Here is an 18,364-nt window from a genome sequence, read left to right on the forward strand (position 1 = left end):
TTCTATTAAATTTTGTATAAGTGTATTATTTTATTTTGTCAAAGTTGTCCAAAAAAATCTCAGCTATCATATTGGTGCAAATATTGTTTAAAGAATGTAAAATGATCTGTATGGCCAGATAGAGGGAAATGAGAAAATGTTGAGGATTATTTTTTAATTAATGTGACCTCAGCCTTTAAAGCAGAATATGTCAACTCCTTAAATTACTTCAGCATTTAATAATCTTTCTTCCAATCTAAAATGTATCATTTTTGTTTTTTAGCCTCCAGTTCCTGCAGATGTTAAACCCAAGGACCTCCCAGTAAGTGTACCTTCACAGCTTACATTCATCAGGGTCACAGCCTCCTGCATTGTGCTTATTTTCTCTTTAAACTCACTCACTCGTTTCCAACAAATGAGCATGGGCTCGCATTGCACACACATTCAGGAAGCACTGTTTCCACCGAAGGAGCTACTGGTTCCTCTAGAGTGGGGAATGTGGCATTGCACTGTTGCCTCAGCAGAGAGCACAGCACACACCTTCTCTATTCAAGCTCGTTGGCTCTTGTCTGACCAAACCCCAAAACAGAATCACATAGGTCACACCCGCGCCGTCACACACATGCGTCTCCTGTGATATCCGCCCATTTGTTAGGTTACCAAATACTACAAATTACTACAGTAAATACTCACCCTCATCCTACTCACATTTGCATCATAGCTTACTCCCACTTTGCTAGCCTGTCATGCCAGAGGCTTCTTCAGCTGCTTCTCATGACCTGATTTTACCCCAGACACGTACCTGCAGAGATTTGTGTTTTCAGTTTGGATGTTTATCATGTTTTGGAGGGTTTTTTTTAGTTTTTATGTGTCAACATTGTATTTTCATGGAGTTTATTTGTGATTTATTTTTGTCTCCATGGAATGTGAAGGGTGTGTCTGTACTTTTCCTTCATTGTTTGGTACATACAGCCTGGTTTGCATTATTTTGCACTTTTCTTTGCCTTTTGACTTGGTCAGGCATGCCCTCTAGTGGAGAAGAATGTGGCATTTATGAAACATAAATACATAAATAAAGAGTAATTCTTCCTAGATGAATCATATATTTCTTTTTTTACTGGCTAGATATTGTGTTGTTATCTGGTGGTGTGCTCTGTTTTTCATCTCAGAAACCAATGAGCACCGGCGAGGCCCTGGATTCTCTTTCAGATGCATTCATGATGCCGACTGTTCCAGCTGCTCCGCAGCAGCCAGAGGTCCGAGTCTTCAACCGTCGCACCGTTACACCCCATGTCCTCTTTCACAAAAGTCCATACAGAGACAGAATGCACCCTGAATATACACATATGTTCTTGCATGAAATTGAAGGCATAGTTGTGTGCTTTTTTTAGTCTTCTAACAATCATTTTTCTTTATAAAAATATGTAGAAAAAGGATTTCGTTGATAGCGTCAGTGCCTCATCAGCTGGCCCAGCTAACTTTGCTCCACCTCCAGTAAAGGTAATGTCAAATGAACTCGGAAGTCTCTGACTGAAGGAGCTTAAAATGTCATTGTCTAATGTCGTGTCTCCGGTGCAGACTGGTGCGTGTCCTCCTGCTGATAAAAAAGCCAAGATGGAGAAAGTCTCGTCTGATTTCTCTCTGATGTCTGGACTGGATACCAAGCCCAAGACCGATGGGGTAGGAGCTGAAGCAGACAAGAACCTTCGCACCCATGTCCTCGTGCTCTTCTTATTTATGTAGTTAAACAATATGTGAGAGATTCGTACATTTTCTACTTCCTGTCCCGTTCCCTCCTCAGGATGACGCCATGTCTCTGGATGCTCTCAATGCTCTTGTTGACACGTTGCCAGAAGACAAACCAAAACCTGAACTTCCAGAACTCAGACCTGAGGACATCGTCTCGGTAGGAGCACCGGCCGCCACACTGCCTTGTTTTCACAGCCTTGATGGCCTCTCTAGTGGACGGCCCAGTCGAGACACAATTTCATCTTCATCCAGAAACAATCACTGAATGTATTCAGTAACGGCTCCAGAACATGTCTCATTCCCTCCTCTTTTCCTTTTTCACAGGAGGACAAACGCAAGAAGGAGAAGGGCGTGTTCGTAGGGGAGAGGGAGGACACAATCCATCCAGATTACAGGTTTAAGGACGACAAAAAAAACAAACTGCCTGCTCCAAAACCTGAGGTGAGACTGGGACAAATTCACTTCCAGGTCCTTGTGTATCACTGTACAATAATTACAGTAGCAACAAGATATTGATATATACTATATATATGTGTATATATCTCTCCTCTGTGTCCTCCTCCTGCAGCCCACCATGGGTACTGGAGACGCTCTGGACTTTTTGTCTGGAGGCTTCACGACCTCTGCAGCAGCTCCTGCTGTACATGCTCCTCCTCCAAAGGTACGGTGTAGATCTGTTACTGGTAACAACGGACAACATTGTATGTATGTTGCATTGACATACAGTTGTCATCTCTTTAAATGTTGTCTCTGTTGGTGGTTGTAGAAAGGCCCTGCAGTTCCTCCTGTGGCTGTGTGTCCTCCTGCTGATAAAGAACCCAAGATGGGCAACGTCTCGGATGATTTCTCTCTGGAGGCTGGACTGGATTTTCCGACTGTCACGGTAGAGCAAGCTCACGTCTCCTCTCTTGGCCTTTTCTAATGTTGATATGCTTTGTACATTGAGAAATAAAAGTCCATATCATGGACTGGATCACCATTTATTGGGAAATCATAGGAGAAAATAAAGAGGCTTCTTATGACTTCAGATCTTGGCACATTCTGGTTTATTTTCAAAAGTATCAAAGTAATCCAGGTGCGGACAGAAACTGCTCGCAATAAAGCAGGAGGCAGATTTGCAAAAAGCCAATAAGAGTGTCTAGTCACGCTATCGGCTCTGTGAGGCTGTACTTTGCTGTACTTTGGCACGCCGGCTACGGAGCTGAATGCTAGCATCCTGCTCACAATAACAGCGCTAACATGCTGACATTCACCAGGTGAAACGTTTAACGTTCATTAAGCATATTCACTATCCGAGTTGAGCATGTTAACATTCTACCACTCGCTAATTTGGCACAACATACAGCTGAGGCTGATGATGACATTAGTATTCAGTTTCCATAAACCAACACATTGAGAGGAAGAGTCCAGATTGTCTGGGAGCCATGGATGTCTGTCGCAGAATGTTGTGTCCATCCAGCTCCACCTTTAGCCATTAATGTAAAGTGTAATGTCCTTTCTGTTGTCTGGTGTAGAAAGTAGAGCACTCGCTGGCCGTATGTATGGATTCTCCTCCTGGTAAGAACCTCAAAACAGAGAAAACTGCTGCAGGAAAGGACGCCACTGATGGCAAGCTAAAGACTGGTCAGGTGAGCTACAGGAACTTTACTTTTACCCCCCTTCCCCGCTGTTCTCTCCCTCTGTTTTGTGTTTATCCACATTGCCTTGTCACTCTTGCGTGGTAGAGACCTTTTATTTCAATAGTTAAACCATAAATGTGTGACAGATCAGCGGAGAACAATCTCTTGTTCCCTCCCCAGGATGACTCCATGTCTGTGGATGCTCTCAGTGCTCTCTGTGACACGTTGCCAGAAGACAAACCGAAACCTGAACTCCCCAAACTCAGACCTGAGGACATCATCTCGGTAGGAGAGCAAACGCTCACATGCACAGAGTGCACAGCTTTTGATTGCAGAAAGCCTTGTGCTGTTGGCATATTAGTTGCATTTGAGTGTCAGCTCCTCACTGAAAGACTCACCTGGCTCTATTATGTCATCATCTTTATGTCATCATCTTTTTTTTATAGGAGGACAAACACAAGAAGGAGAAAGGTGTGTTTGTAGGAGAGAGAGATGACTCACTTCCTCCAGAATACAGGCCCAAAGAAGACAATCTCCCCAAACTGCCTCCTCCAAAACCAGAGGTGGGACTGGGACAAATGAATTCAAGGTTTTTCAGAGTATTCTTAAGGGGGTGTTGCTCTTACAAATAATGTACAAATGTGACATGAACGTTCTCTTCCCTCCCCTCCTCCTGCAGCCCACCATGGGTACTGGTGACGCGCTGGACATTTTGTCTGGAGGCTTCATGACATCTTCATCGGCTCCTGTCGTCACCCCCTCAGCTCCTCCTGCACAGGTACGCTGTGGACCTGTTCCCGGTACCTGTAGCCAAAATGTTCAGGGCGATGAACAGATGAATAATTCCAGCAGATTAAATGATGAAATATACACAGAAACAGTTGGGATGAAGGCATTTGGATGTTTTGGGTACTCAGTTTGACAAGAAGATTGATTCCACTGTCGTGTCCGGACGTAAAATGAAGCTGCATCTAGCAGCCGGTTAGCTTAGCATCAAGAATCGGGAAACTGCTTTTGACTCTGTCCAAAAGTAAAAAGCATCTGCCTACCAGCACCTCTACATATCACATATTAACATATAGTTATATTAGTTATATCTTGTTTTTTAACCCACAAATACACCGAAGTGTAAACATTCTGCTTTTGGACATAGCCAGGCTGGCCTCTTGTTTCTAGTCTTTATGCTAAGCTAACTTTCCCAGCTTCATATTTATATTACTGCTATTTTAGATTTATTTTTTCATTTCCTCACTTGTTATTGCTGAAAGCTATTATTTCTGTGTTTTTCTTTTAGATCACAATAGAGGATGTGTCAGCTGTGGATGTACTTCTTGGAGATTTTGTGGCTCCAACTAAAGTTTCTGGAGTTCAGGCACCTGCCCCTCCTCCTGCCAAGAAGACACCAGAGGTAAAACTACTGGTGTGTGTGTGTGTGTGAAACAATGTGTGCTTCCAAAGTGTGTGTCTCCTTACTGAGTTAATAGAATAAATGGAAATGATGTCGTATTCTCAGCCGTGCAGGCCTGTCTCTGCATGCTCCCATGTCTTTTCAATCTACATGTCCCACTGTATGTCCTTGTGTTCCTGCAGAGAACGGTTTGTCCACAGCAGACCAGGCCAGTTAACGCTGGACAACCACAACAAGCAAAGCCCAAGACTGATGCGGTAATACTTTTTTTTCGGAAATACCTCATTGTTTACTATATGTTTTTATTCTTGTTTAAGCTGCATAAAAGGAAAAGTGAAATGGTTATTTTCCTCCTCTTGCCTTCATCGTCATGCTTCTACTTAATTCACTTCCCATCAACATTATTGCAGTTACATTTTCTACTTCCTGTCCCGTTCCCTCCTCAGGATGACGCCATGTCTCTGGATGCTCTCAATGCTCTTGTTGACACGTTGCCAGAAGACAAACCAAAACCTGAACTTCCAGAACTCAGACCTGAGGACATCGTCTCGGTAGGAGCACCGGCCGCCACACTGCCTTGTTTTCACAGCCTTGATGGCCTCTCTAGTGGACGGCCCAGTCGAGACACAATTTCATCTTCATCCAGAAACAATCACTGAATGTATTCAGTAACGGCTCCAGAACATGTCTCATTCCCTCCTCTTTTCCTTTTTCACAGGAGGACAAACGCAAGAAGGAGAAGGGCGTGCTCGTAGGGGAGAGGGAGGACACAATCCATCCAGATTACAGGTTTAAGGACGACAAAAATAACAAACTGCCTGCTCCAAAACCTGAGGTGAGACTGGGACAAATTCACTTCCAGGTCATTGTGTATCACTGTACAATAATTACAGTAGCAACAAGATGTTGATATATACTATATATATATGTGTATATATCTCTCCTCTGTGTCCTCCTCCTGCAGCCCACCATGGGTACTGGAGACGCTCTGGACTTTTTGTCTGGAGGCTTCACGACCTCTGCAGCAGCTCCTGCTGTACATGCTCCTCCTCCAAAGGTACGGTGTAGATCTGTTACTGGTATCAACGGACAACATTGTATTTATGTTTTCACTTATAAGCAATATAAGATGCATTTTGTTTAAATGGCGATCAAAACGCTATGAAGTTCCATCTTCAGCATTCTTTTTGTGCCGCTTTGAAAGACAAGCGCCTCATCATTTCTCCTCATTCTCCCCTCCTCCTGCAGCCCACCATGGGTACTGGTGACGCTCTGGACTTTTTGTCTGGAGACTTCACGACCTCTTCATCAGCTCCTGTCGTCCAGGCTCCTGTCGTCACCCCCTCCGCTCCTCCTGCACAGGTACGCTGTGGATCTAGCACTGTTTACAATTATACAGTGTGATGCACAGATACGTTTTCCAGTGGAAAAGTCCGATAAAAGAAAATTGAAATTTGGGGGTCCTGCAGGGATTTTATACACTCCATTCTCTCCCTCCCTCAGTCCTCTGGAGACTTCGTTTTGAATGCCATGGCGGCCGACTTTGTTTGCTCCTCTGCTGCGCCAACGTTGAAGTCCGCAGTTAATGCTCCTACAGAAACTGCCCCAGAGGTAAGTGCAGGGTTCAAACGGTCATGGAAAACCTGGAAAAGTCATGGAATTTTAAAATGGTTATTTCCAGGCCTGGAAAAGTCCTTGAAGAAAGAAAAAAAATCCCAACCGTTTTGTAAAAGTACGGAAGCGCATTGCATTCACTGGATAAAAAAAAAATAGACCCCTTTTCTCGTAACTACGACATCCTGATCACGTAATTACGAGATCTTTTCTCGTAATTACGAGATCTTTTCTCGTAATTACGACATCCTGATCTCGTAATTACGAGATCCTGACCTGATTACCAAGGGTGCCATACTGGCTACTGTATGGCATGTGTGTGTACAGGCGTCTGTATGCATGTGTGTGTACAGGCGTCTGTATGCATGTGTGTGTACAGGCGTCTGTATGCATGTGTGTGTACAGGCGTCTGTATGCATGTGTGTGTACAGGCGTCTGTATGCATGTGTGTGTACATGCGTCTGTATGCATGTGTGTGTACAGGCGTCTGTATGCATGTGTGTGTACAGGCGTCTGTATGCATGTGTGTGTACAGGCGTCTGTATGCATGTGTGTGTGTACAGGCGTCTGTATGCGTGTGTGTGTGTACAGGCGTCTGTATGCATGTGTGTGTACATGCGTCTGTATGCATGTGTGTGTACAGGCGTCTGTATGCATGTGTGTGTACAGGCGTCTGTATGCATGTGTGTGTACATGCGTCTGTATGCATGTGTGTGTACATGCGTCTGTATGCATGTGTGTGTACAGGCGTCTGTATGCATGTGTGTGTACAGGCGTCTTCTTAGACGTTCCGTTGCCTTAGTTACTCCTTGAGGATCTAGGATTTTTAACAGCTGCCGCACAGTTCTTTGAGTCACTGCAGCATCCCCGGCAGAAGTATAGTCTGGAGTCTTTAAGTGATGGTTCGTAAAGGTTTATTGAACTCACCGTAAGAACGATGAAGAAAAACGGAAATAGCAGTTGGTTAGCTTAAGCTCTGACACAGACAAAAAACCTAACAATCTAAAACAATATTTTCTCAAAAAATGAACTTGAACAGGTGCAAACCTTGTGCCCATATCAGCAAGGTGCTAAACTAATAATACATCCGTAACCTTTTTATCACTGTTTTCCGTTTTTATGGCAACTTTTCCTTGCTGCCCGTTTCTTACTAACAACTTTCGTTTTTTGTACCTTCAAAATAAGAGCGCAACCGGAAATGCACCGACTGCAGTAACAAAACGGACTAAAATGAAGGACAAAAAAAGGAACAAACTACTACAATACTTTAAACTCTCAGAGGTCCGTTACAGTCACTACCAAACCAGATTGGATGCATTTCAAATGCATGAATTTGTATCCATGAAGCATCCCGTGTTGGTTCAACTGCTCCTGCAGAAACAGAGCCACATCCAGGCGTCAGACTGGGCTTTCCGCCTGAACAATCCTAACGTCTTGAGATGCCCGCGCAGTGTTGACATACTCAATTTAATACCATCCTCATTTTTTAGAAACATCAGTATTTCCCAGTGTCTCAAACCGAGAAGGTAATAATAGCAGATTAACTGCGATAGCGCCATAATTGCCACTGAGAGAGGATTTACAGACGTTTCCTTTTTCTTTTCTCGTAATTACGAGATTCTGATCTCGTAATTACGAGATCAGGATGTCGTAATTACGAGAAAAGGGGTCTATTTGTTTTTTTATCCAGTGAATGCAATGCGCTTCCGTAGAAAAGTCATTGAAAAGTGTTATATTCATGTGTTCATGATGTTCATTTACGCTGAGTTTGAAATAATTAATATGCTGTTATAAGAAAGACGCAAAAAATGTAAATCATTTGAGTCATTTAAGGTTTACTGTATGATTTGGAATTCTCATTGTTAGTTTAAATACTACATTTACTCACTTTTTCATGTTTACACCTAGATTTCACTAAATGTGTGGTCATGGAAATTTGGTTTAAAGTCATGGAAAACCATTGGTCAAAATGTGTATGAACCCTGTAAATGCACAAGAACAACTGGAGCTTCTTTAGACTCTAAAACCCTGCAGTTGCATCACTATCTTTCGTTTTGTGTGTCTGTGTTTGTGCACTCAGCTTCCCGCTGGAACAGGCAGTGCCCTGGACGCTCTGTCAGACACCTTGAAGGATATTCCCCGCGCCCCGCAGCCCGCACCACCTCCCGCCAAAGACATAGTCAAGGTACAGGAGGCCAGCCAGCACGGCAGAGAACATCGTCAGTTTGTGCTCAGGAAAAAAAGTCTTCCGGTCACTTCAACTGTCCCGATTTGTCTTTATATTGCAGGAGAAAAAGGCCGTAGAAGAAAGGCTGATTAAAATGGGAGAGAGAGATGACTCACTGCCTCCAGAGTATCGACCCACCGAGAAAGACCAGAAGGTAATAAAACCCGTCTTACTCTTTTGGTTACTGTTGGAAGTTCATCCTTAAAGCAAGAAAAACACCCTGATGGTTTGTCAAGAAGTTTGGTCCAAACATGAATGTTTCCTAGACGGTCCTCCCCTGACCTGTCCTCAAAGAGCTGCTCGCCTGTCTTGTTAATGGAGACAGTTCATTTTGGTTAGCAGCTGTTGTTAGTCAAGATTATCATAATTCCTATATTTTAGTTTTAATATTGATGCAGATAAGTACAAACAATTATAAATAATGAAATGGGAGATGTAATAAAGGAAGTGGACATTGTTCTATACGTGATTACGGCCTTGCTGAGTGTCTTTATTCTGGGGCAACATACTGTGTGAGGGTGTAGATTTGAATGCACTGGACCTGCTTGTTAGTCGTAGTAATTCTGCTGTGTGTCTAATGTTCATCAATTTAACTTTAAAGGAAATGGCAGAAGCAAAGGCCAAAGCAGCTGCAACACCCAAGGAGGTAAACATGCACTCGCACCACCAGAATATGACAGGAGGCCGTCGAGCACTGTTGCATTATATTCAGTTCCCCGTCCATGTACAACACGCAGATCGTTTGATTTTCTTTCCGTAGAAGACGATGGATAATAAAACCGCCTTGGACCTGCTGTCTAGTGACTTCTCTACTGCTCCCGCTGCTGCCACAAAGCTGGTGCCTCCTGTGCTGGACTCAGAGCCCCTGAAGGTAGCACAGAAACTACACTGCAACACATTTCAACCTGTCGTAGTGAGAAAAGCACAGGCGAAACTAATACTGGTCACATTTAATTGAGGCGAGACATTTCGAAAGTACACCTTTTGACCTTGTGTTTGGAGCGCATGGTGAACTTTAAACTCACCTAAAACACGCTTTTAATTCCATCTCTAAGATGAGCTTTGGAACAACAATGTAGGGAGTCGTGTGTTTAATTGTTATTATTCCACAGTTCAATGATCAATTGAAAGTGCATACTGGACATTTATTTATGCTGAATTGATTCAGATTCTCACTTGAATAATTATATTAGTTCAGTACATTATGAGCTGACCATGTGTGATACGTGTGTTTATCACTTCTGTATTTATTCTTCTCTCCTAGCCAATGGCTGGTCCCGTTCTGGAATCCCTGTCTGACACCCTGCTCCCAGACGCCCCAGGGTTCAAATCTAAGGCCGACAAACCAAAGGTAAGAAGGTCTTTGTGAGAGATTATTCCATCAGATGACAATACTTGTACAGTAAAAGTTAAAGAGCGATAGATGGGGCGGTCTCTGGCTCACCCGGTAAAGTGTGCACCCCAAGTAGACTCCAGCGAGAGTCCTTGGCAGCAGCCTTGATTCCTTTGCTGCATGTCATCCCCTCTCTCCTTCCCTCGTCATCCTTCAGCTGCTCTACATCGTCAATAAAAATCATCAAGAGCTGGATGTAAATGTAGCTCTTGAAATCTTATGGGGGGAAAAAAATCTGCTAATGACTATTGGCAGTTCACAAGTACTGATGTTCCACACTTTTAGTTGTTGTGGTCAATGGCGCCCTCTACAGGTTGTTTACTATCACTTACTGTGTGTGTGGTCACCGCCTCATGGAGCAACGAGGAGCTGGTGAGCCTAACCAAGGTGTCAACTTTGTTACAGGGCAAGAGCAAGTCAAAGTCAAAGTCTAAAGTAAGCAACCTGCCTGCTGCATGAAGACAAACATTCAGTCGCCTGTGCACGACAATGGACGAAATGAATCTTGCGCTTATAATCAAATCAAATTCAAATAAAATATATCTGTCGGTGGAGCCTGCACGAAGCTGCATGTTATGCATTCTCTGCTTTGACTCGTGTTAATTCCCCCAAATAATTACATTAAATCTGGAGTATTGTTCCATGCAAAGGCGCGGCTTCTTCTTCTTCTCCTTTTTATGTGTTTTAACTTTAATCGTGCATTTCAGAAACACCATGCAGAGGAGCCGTCTGCCACTGAGCAGCTCCCGGCTCCGCCGAGCTCAGACGTTGTGCCAAAATCTACAAAGAAGGGAGGCAGGAGCTAGACCGTCTGGTGAGTGTTGTTCTCCTCGGTGGCCCAGCTTTACCTGATTAAAAAAAAAAGATGCTCAACACGATAAACGCCTTTCCACTGACTGTTGAATGTGTCTCGTGTTGCAGGTTGTCAGCGCAGTTTGACAGAGAATCTGTGAGGGAGCGGCTTTCTGGATGATTATTCTATTTTTTCTAAATCATCAAGAATGTATAGTTGATAAAAGACAAACCTAGACATACCCATAACCCATGCACACACACACGCACACACACACACACACACACACACACACACACACACACACACACACACACACACACACTTCGGCATGCGGTGCCTTTTCTGCTCGGTTCACATGTGTTTAAGGATGAAACGGTTTTGGTTTCAGTCTTTGGAGAAAATAAGAAGACTCTAAAAACAAGGTGGAGAATGAATGCGTGAAGGTGGGGGGTCTGTGGAGAAAGAGAGCAGTTGAAGTCAAGTTGAGTTGGAGCCGTGGTAACCGTCAGCTTTCATGCGAGCAGCACAAAGTGGGTGTACAGCAGCGGGATGTTTGTGCAATCTTGATGTACACAGAAAAGCCAAGTTTTCTATCACAATGTGGTCAGATGCCATTAAGACACTAGTGTACAGCTTAGTTTGCTTATATTTTGAACAATATATAGTTTACATAATTAACTATGAGGAGGATTTCCAGGAGGTGTTCTGCTTAAATCTGTGTCTGAGAGCTTTTGGCAAATGCCTTTCTCTTCCAGTAAAGATCTGTTTAAAAAAAAGGTCTTTTCTATGTATTGGCCTTGTAGAAAGAAAACAAATGCTGGTGTCTAGAAGTGCACTTAAAGAACCGAGGTGGCGACAAGCTTTGTTCACTGCCCTCGTTTGTATACTGTACAAAAAAGAAAAAAAGAAAAGATGTTTTTTGCTTTATATAAGACAACACTGTATAATTTTCAAAGGGCTTTCAACTGCAAAGTCAAAAAAATCAATATACTGTCCCCAAGTAATTGTTTTCATGTCAAAGGTTTTGTGTGGGTGTGAGTCAAAAGATCTGAGGCGTATTTTAGATGTGGGAATGCTAATTAAATAAAGGAGATCTGAACATTTGAATGGTGTGGTTGCTCTATGTAGTGTCTGGTTTTTACCATTAGTGCCCAAAATGATTCACAAAAGCTGACACAAACTGCCTTCATTTGTGGGGGAAAAGCTACATAAATGAATAAACGCTGTTTTTCAAAAGGTAAAAAGGAAAGTGTGTGTAAATTGTGTGAATGTATTAAATTGAACGGGAACAGAATCTCTTTTGAAAATGTCTTTCTCTACTTGTGACTTGGTGGTTTTTCTCTCTGCAGACAGTTTCTCCTTTTGAATCGGGCTGACGTTTATGAACTATATTTCTGTGACAAGACCGAATGACTGATGCAAATGAGTGGGTTTTATATGCAAAAAACACACAAATACAACTTGTATAATATATATTTATTTCAAGTTATAAAACCCTCACAGTGAGACGATTCTAAAATATGGTACATACAATTATAATGACGAAAATTATCTTTCATACTTGTAAAAACCTTAAGGCTTAACTGAATATAAATTGAAAAAACTTTCTAACATTTCAAGTTATACTGCTGCAAATCTTATCAGAGCAATTTCTTTCTTTCTTTTTACCTTTTTATATATTTTATTTGTATTATGCAAAAAGCAAGTTCAGTTCTAGTTTGAAAATGTTGAAGAGAAAAACTAAAAGACAGTACAGTAATACGGGGGAAATCATACTTTTTGGGCTTAATACAACAGCAAAATGAATTATACACAATTTTTACATCAATTTTAAAATAAATGTTAATAAGAGAGAATATTCTCAGGACTTCAGTGGTTTCTATTACAATCAATATTAATTAGAATTAGATAAATAGACATTTCATGTGATTTCATTTAAAGCGTTTAATCTAAATCTTACAGTTCATACTGGATGCTGAAGATCTGAAGTATTTGATACATTGAATCCTTGAAGCACTTAAAAAAGTTTTTATAGTTTCTGTTACAATCAGAACTTTTTAAGTTGGCAGCAAAATATTCACCATGAATGTCATTAAACTGTAAATAGGATGGAAAGCATGATTGCTGTTTGGAGAAATGAAAAGAAATTGCACCATTTAGATTAAACGTGTCTGTTGGTCATCATTTGTTTTCCAGGAGCCATCACCCGCGGTCTAAGAGATAAGCAAGGCATTTAAAATGAGCAATAATAATAATTAATATCTTAAAACAGGTGATGACAAAACTGAGTTATGTCTTCTGTAATATGGTGTTATTTGAAATATTTTATGACGTGTGTGTGAGTGTGTGTTTGTTAAATAAATAAATATGTCTCCAACAATATTCCCGTCAGAGTGAAAAAGTTAAAACACTGAAAGAACATTGTGATTTGGTTCCAATGGAAGTTGGAGTTACGTGTATGAACCATTTTGGATTTTCAGATTAATTTCCCTGAAACAACTTTTTATTTATTTTAAAACTCAACTCAATCAATATTACTAAACAGCTCACAGAGATTTAAAATATATATATATGTATGTATGTATGTATGTATGTAATATAATAATCTATCTAATAATCTAATAATCTATATATATATATATATATATATATATGGGGAAAAACTGAATAATGAATTACTATTTGTTCACACTTTCCTTTCGATGTCTGCTTCTAATGACCTCAGTATTCTTATGGCCCTAATGGTTACAATATTAGATTAAAAAAAATAACTTACTTTCTTTTGTTATGGTGTGGGCATCTCCGTGTTCTCATTTCTACAACAAATCCAAAATGCTGTTAGAAATCATTACACACATATTACAGCAAAAAGCATTCAAGTTGTAAATGAAGAAACTCAGAAAAAACAGACTGAAATTTAAAAACATGTAAACTATTTCCAGACATGTATTCTCCATATTAAACGTCAGGGAACCACATTTTAGATATCAAATACACTTACTGTTGCAGTACAGGATGGTGATGATGAGGGAGAGGAGAAGAAGGCCACAGCCACCAGCCAGTGAGCCCAGTATGATGGGAGAGCAAAACATTTGAGGACTGGCTTCCCCTGCAGAGTATGTGCTCATTTACCAACTGCTCCTCACAGCATCACACACATGACGATGATATGATTATGATCATGAGCATCTACCTCGCTTCTTAATCTCCTGAGTGTTACACACGCATGGCGCGGCAGTCGTGCATTGGTTTGGCGCAGTGATGGTGGTCTGTGGCGCTTGGACTGCGACTTCAACTGGTTCTGGTGAAAGGGAAAAGTCGTGATGGTAAGCGATGCTAAAAAGCATCCATTAAAAAACTATTACACCAAATATATGAAACAAAACTCACCTCCGACCAGCCGGGTTACTTCGCCGAATTCCAATTTCATACCTCCCATGAGAGACGCACAGCTGTAAGCGCCGCTGTCCCGGGTTTTGTTGAATGACTTCAGCGTTAAGGTCCCACGAGTCATTGAGTTACTGAAGGTGGAGGTGAAGGAGGCCCCGGCTAACTTTAGCATGCCATTGTTGGTGAAAGATGCAATGAATTCCACGCCAGAACCAAGGACTCGAAACCAGACGACCAAGCTGGCCTTCTGCATAAGCGTGCAGGGCATGTCCACCGGGTCCCCTTCCTTCACCGTCTTTTCTTTACCGGCTCCTGGAGTCATTTCTAAAAGATGTGATAAAAGGGAAGCAGTTATATCCAATATTCTGTCAAAAGCAGAATACTAGGAAATAGAGCAGAGGACACGTTAATGCAGCTTCACGGGAGTGAATAGATTTCAAAATCCAGATTAAACTTACTTTGACATATCACCAGAATCACCAGGATCCACTTCTGGTTCATCTTTATAGTTGCAGACGTCCACAGCTGCCAAACATGTCTCTGTGGTGTTTGTTGGAGCCTGCTGGGAGATAATTCAGTGCGACGTCAGCCCCAGCTGGTACCTTCCTCTCTGCTGTGTCAAATGGGATCATTGCAGCGCTGCAGAGATCTCCTGCAAGCGCGGTGGTGGTCTGCCAGATGTTTGAAGTGGAGCCCACCGATCTGCGCTTCTCGAGCAGCGAGAACACAGCAGTGTGTCGTTTACACTTACAATCACTTTTTCATGACTTTTTTCCACTCTACTGTGACTTTTAAGCCTTTTTAGCCGACATTTTATTCTACAACCTTTGTACGAAAACCTTCGATATTGCTTTTTTCAAAATACTATACCATGTCTTTTTGCCATGCTATACTATGATCTTTTTATGACTTTTTAAAATGTACTGTGCCATGCTATGCCTTTTTCGACATAATATACGCAGACTGTATATAAGAAGTGGACGTATTCCTCGTGAAGTCATCCATTGGTTTGTGGACTGTCGTTTTGAAGCCTCGAGTTCTGCGATGTGGCCGTCACCATCTTGGAATATGTCCGTCGCCATCTTTGCTTTTTTGCAACTGATGATCATATTAGCATATTTGGAAAGTGGAGGAGAGATGTAGAGACAGTATGCGGCTCTGGTAGCGGCAGCAGCCTGCCAATCACAGTAAGCATCCCCTGCTTTATGGGATATTTTACTCTAAATGGACATCATTTACTAAATAAACATCATGAAGAAGATGAAGAAGACTTGAAACTAGAGATTGAGACCATAAACTCATGTTTACAATGTTTACTGATGGAATAAATCGAGAGAAGTAGAGTCATTTATATAGACTTCTGTACAACAGAGGAGTCGCCCCCTGGTGGTCAGGAGAGATAATGCAGCTTTAACACATGAAGCATATACTTCTATACAACCAGAGGAGTCTCCCCCTGGTGGTCAGGAGAGAGAATGCAGCTTTAACACATGAAGCATATACTTCTATACAACCAGAGGAGTCTCCCCCTGGTGGTCAGGAGAGAGAATGCAGCTTTAATACATGAAGTATATACTTCTATACAACCAGAGGAGTCTCCCCCTGGTGGTCAGGAGAGAGAATGCAGCTTTAACACATGAAGCATATACTTCTATACAACCAGAGGAGTCTCCCCCTGGTGGTCAGGAGAGAGAATGCAGCTTTAACACATGAAGCATATACTTCTATACAACCAGAGGAGTCTCCCCCTGGTGGTCAGGGGAGAGAATGCAGCTTTAACACATGAAGCATATACTTCTATACAACCAGAGGAGTCTCCCCCTGGTGGTCAGGAGAGAGAATGCAGCTTTAACACATGAAGCATATACTTCTATACAACCAGAGGAGTCTCCCCCTGGTGGTCAGGGGAGAGAATGCAGCTTTAACACATGAACCCTCTGGTGGCCAGTCGAGATAATTCAAGTTTTAAGACACTTCCACATTGGCTCCAGTCGACAGAACCAGAGGTTGCCATATTATACTATGACTCATTTTAAAAATCCGACATGCCATTTGGTGATGAGCACTACTTCAAGCGTTTGGAGAGCTACTCCCTGGAGCAGCTGTACATGTACACGTCTGATTGCTGCAGAATGCGTAAAGCTGTGATGAACTGGTAAAAAACTGGCACCAGGTTGTAAAAGAGCATTTTTCCATTAACACCAAATGGCATAGCTTCTACACGAGCAACAATCAATTCAGCACCATGTCATCTGTCACTTCATGTGAAAGCTTGACAAACAAGGAAGTGAAACTCCGTTCAGATGAACTGAGAGTGCTACAGCGGCGATGGCGAAACCCAAGGCCCATCCTACTTCCTGTTCAGTGATGGAAAGTAAATGCGCCGGCTCAGTAATGGGCAACGAGTGCTGACATTTTGCTCTTTTGTGAGCCAATTCATCTGTTCCACAGGTGGGCGGGGAGAGAGAAACAAGCAGAGAGGGGGAGATGTAGAGCATGTTCTTATCCTTATCCCAAATTAAAAAGAATTTCGAGTCCATTTCTTTGACATTGTTTCAAATGAAACCATGATGGAAACCAGGTTGAGGTTTTTGCTTCGTTATCAGTCAGCAGGGGATTCTGTTGATGCTCAGTGTTGGAGGGGAGACCCAGTCAAAACGCTCCCATGGCCCACTTCACCTTTCCAGACCTCTGTTTCAGGTTTGAGTCACTCACACTCACACCTGCATGGGCTTCCCTATCTTACTCATACGGGGGTCTCCAACCTGAAACTTACATCTGTGTGTGTGTGTGTGTGTGTGTGTGTGTGACCAGGGGAAGCCAGTGAGAAAGAGAGTGCCCTGTATAGAAGCATCGCATAGCTTGACATTCAAATACAGTGAGAAGCGACGCCTTTAGAATCTGAAAATATAGCAGCACCCCTAAAACCAGTAAGTCAACATCAATAAGACTGTTCACCTGTTGTCACTTTGGCTCACCTCTCCGAGCATTATGGGATATGAAGTTATGAAAAGTAAGTAATGGAGAGTTTTGAAATGGAGAAACCGAATGCCTGTACATAGATGTGTATCCATCATTTCTTCTGTTGCTAAGACTTCCTGTTAGGATGGTATGTGTGTGGGTTTTGACATGTTTTGTATTTAAATTGACCTTCTTGATTGTTACATAACAATGTGTGACAACTTTACTGTTGAAATATATGACAGCTGATACTGTAAACCATGAGCTATATAACATATTACACAATATGTTGTCTGCAGGATTTCACCACACATTCCCTCGAAATTTACACATTTCAATACATTTTTTGACTTAATTTGCAAGTGTGTATTCTTGTTGCACCATTTAATGTGTTTTAGAGAACGGATATACAGCACGGTGTATATTAAGTTATTTAATACATATATTATTTATAGTCATGTATAAATAATAGTCATAAACTATGTCTTGTAGAAAAGCATTAGAGGCATTTTTCATTTTGAAACCTTACATTATCCATGTAGCTTGTCAATAATATTCCTAAATGTGAATGTATTACGTGAAATGGTGTTTCACGTGATGAATTCACAATTTAAATATATTACAGAAAATACATGTAAAATGTAGAAAGATGCAGTAATTGTTCTTCTGTTTACCATCGGCCACACAGACAGAGGTTTAAATTGCAAGAACTGTTATGCTTTTCATGTACAATTTATTAATGAAGGGTGTATCTAACAATCCTTTATTAATCCCATTTATTAATGGGAAATTGTTGCAGTAAAGTAGGACAGAATGAAATACTGATAAATAGAGAAAGTTAAAAGTAAAGAGCAGTAAGTAAAACAATAATATACATATAAACACTAATATAAAAATGTATTTGTGTAATCATTTAATTTGACTAAAATTAATTACTTACTGTAGTACCAGTAAAATAAATGACACGTCAGAGTTTGGTATTTATTTAGCAGAAGAATGTGCAGGATACAAAACACACAAATGGTTTACAAAATATGTTGTGTGCATCTTTACTTTTTCTTTATCGTGTCTTGTTTTTTAAATATACTCACCTGCATTTGTACAACAGCAGAAATCGATCCTCTGTATCTTACAAATATACATGACATATCTATATACATATCTATATCGATATATACATATCTGTATCTGTATTCAATATTGTTTCCTGTAACCGAATACTCTGAAT

The 18,364-nt window shown here is 41.4% G+C and overlaps 1 protein-coding gene across 1 annotated transcript in view; it reads left to right on the plus strand.

Moving 5' to 3' along the window:
• cast (calpastatin) overlaps window positions 1-11,897 on the plus strand; it is a 34,792-nt gene extending 22,895 nt beyond the window's left edge. The window contains exons 11-37 of the mRNA XM_079218067.1: window positions 263-301; window positions 1,149-1,235; window positions 1,408-1,479; window positions 1,558-1,659; window positions 1,781-1,885; window positions 2,053-2,169; window positions 2,297-2,389; window positions 2,495-2,611; window positions 3,243-3,356; window positions 3,528-3,632; window positions 3,794-3,910; window positions 4,027-4,125; window positions 4,642-4,755; window positions 4,938-5,012; window positions 5,202-5,306; window positions 5,474-5,590; window positions 5,720-5,812; window positions 6,004-6,117; window positions 6,259-6,366; window positions 8,450-8,554; window positions 8,658-8,750; window positions 9,198-9,242; window positions 9,357-9,467; window positions 9,861-9,947; window positions 10,395-10,424; window positions 10,697-10,803; window positions 10,911-11,897. Coding sequence (XP_079074193.1) covers window positions 263-301; window positions 1,149-1,235; window positions 1,408-1,479; window positions 1,558-1,659; window positions 1,781-1,885; window positions 2,053-2,169; window positions 2,297-2,389; window positions 2,495-2,611; window positions 3,243-3,356; window positions 3,528-3,632; window positions 3,794-3,910; window positions 4,027-4,125; window positions 4,642-4,755; window positions 4,938-5,012; window positions 5,202-5,306; window positions 5,474-5,590; window positions 5,720-5,812; window positions 6,004-6,117; window positions 6,259-6,366; window positions 8,450-8,554; window positions 8,658-8,750; window positions 9,198-9,242; window positions 9,357-9,467; window positions 9,861-9,947; window positions 10,395-10,424; window positions 10,697-10,795 — 2,463 coding nt within the window. The 3' untranslated portion in view covers window positions 10,796-10,803; window positions 10,911-11,897. The remainder of the gene's footprint in view (window positions 1-262; window positions 302-1,148; window positions 1,236-1,407; window positions 1,480-1,557; window positions 1,660-1,780; window positions 1,886-2,052; window positions 2,170-2,296; window positions 2,390-2,494; window positions 2,612-3,242; window positions 3,357-3,527; window positions 3,633-3,793; window positions 3,911-4,026; window positions 4,126-4,641; window positions 4,756-4,937; window positions 5,013-5,201; window positions 5,307-5,473; window positions 5,591-5,719; window positions 5,813-6,003; window positions 6,118-6,258; window positions 6,367-8,449; window positions 8,555-8,657; window positions 8,751-9,197; window positions 9,243-9,356; window positions 9,468-9,860; window positions 9,948-10,394; window positions 10,425-10,696; window positions 10,804-10,910) is intronic.
• Window positions 11,898-18,364: the final 6,467 nt, after the last annotated feature.

Source organism: Taurulus bubalis (genome assembly GCF_910589615.1).
Source record: "Taurulus bubalis genome assembly, chromosome: 5".
Taxonomy (NCBI): Eukaryota; Metazoa; Chordata; class Actinopteri; order Perciformes; family Cottidae; genus Taurulus; species Taurulus bubalis.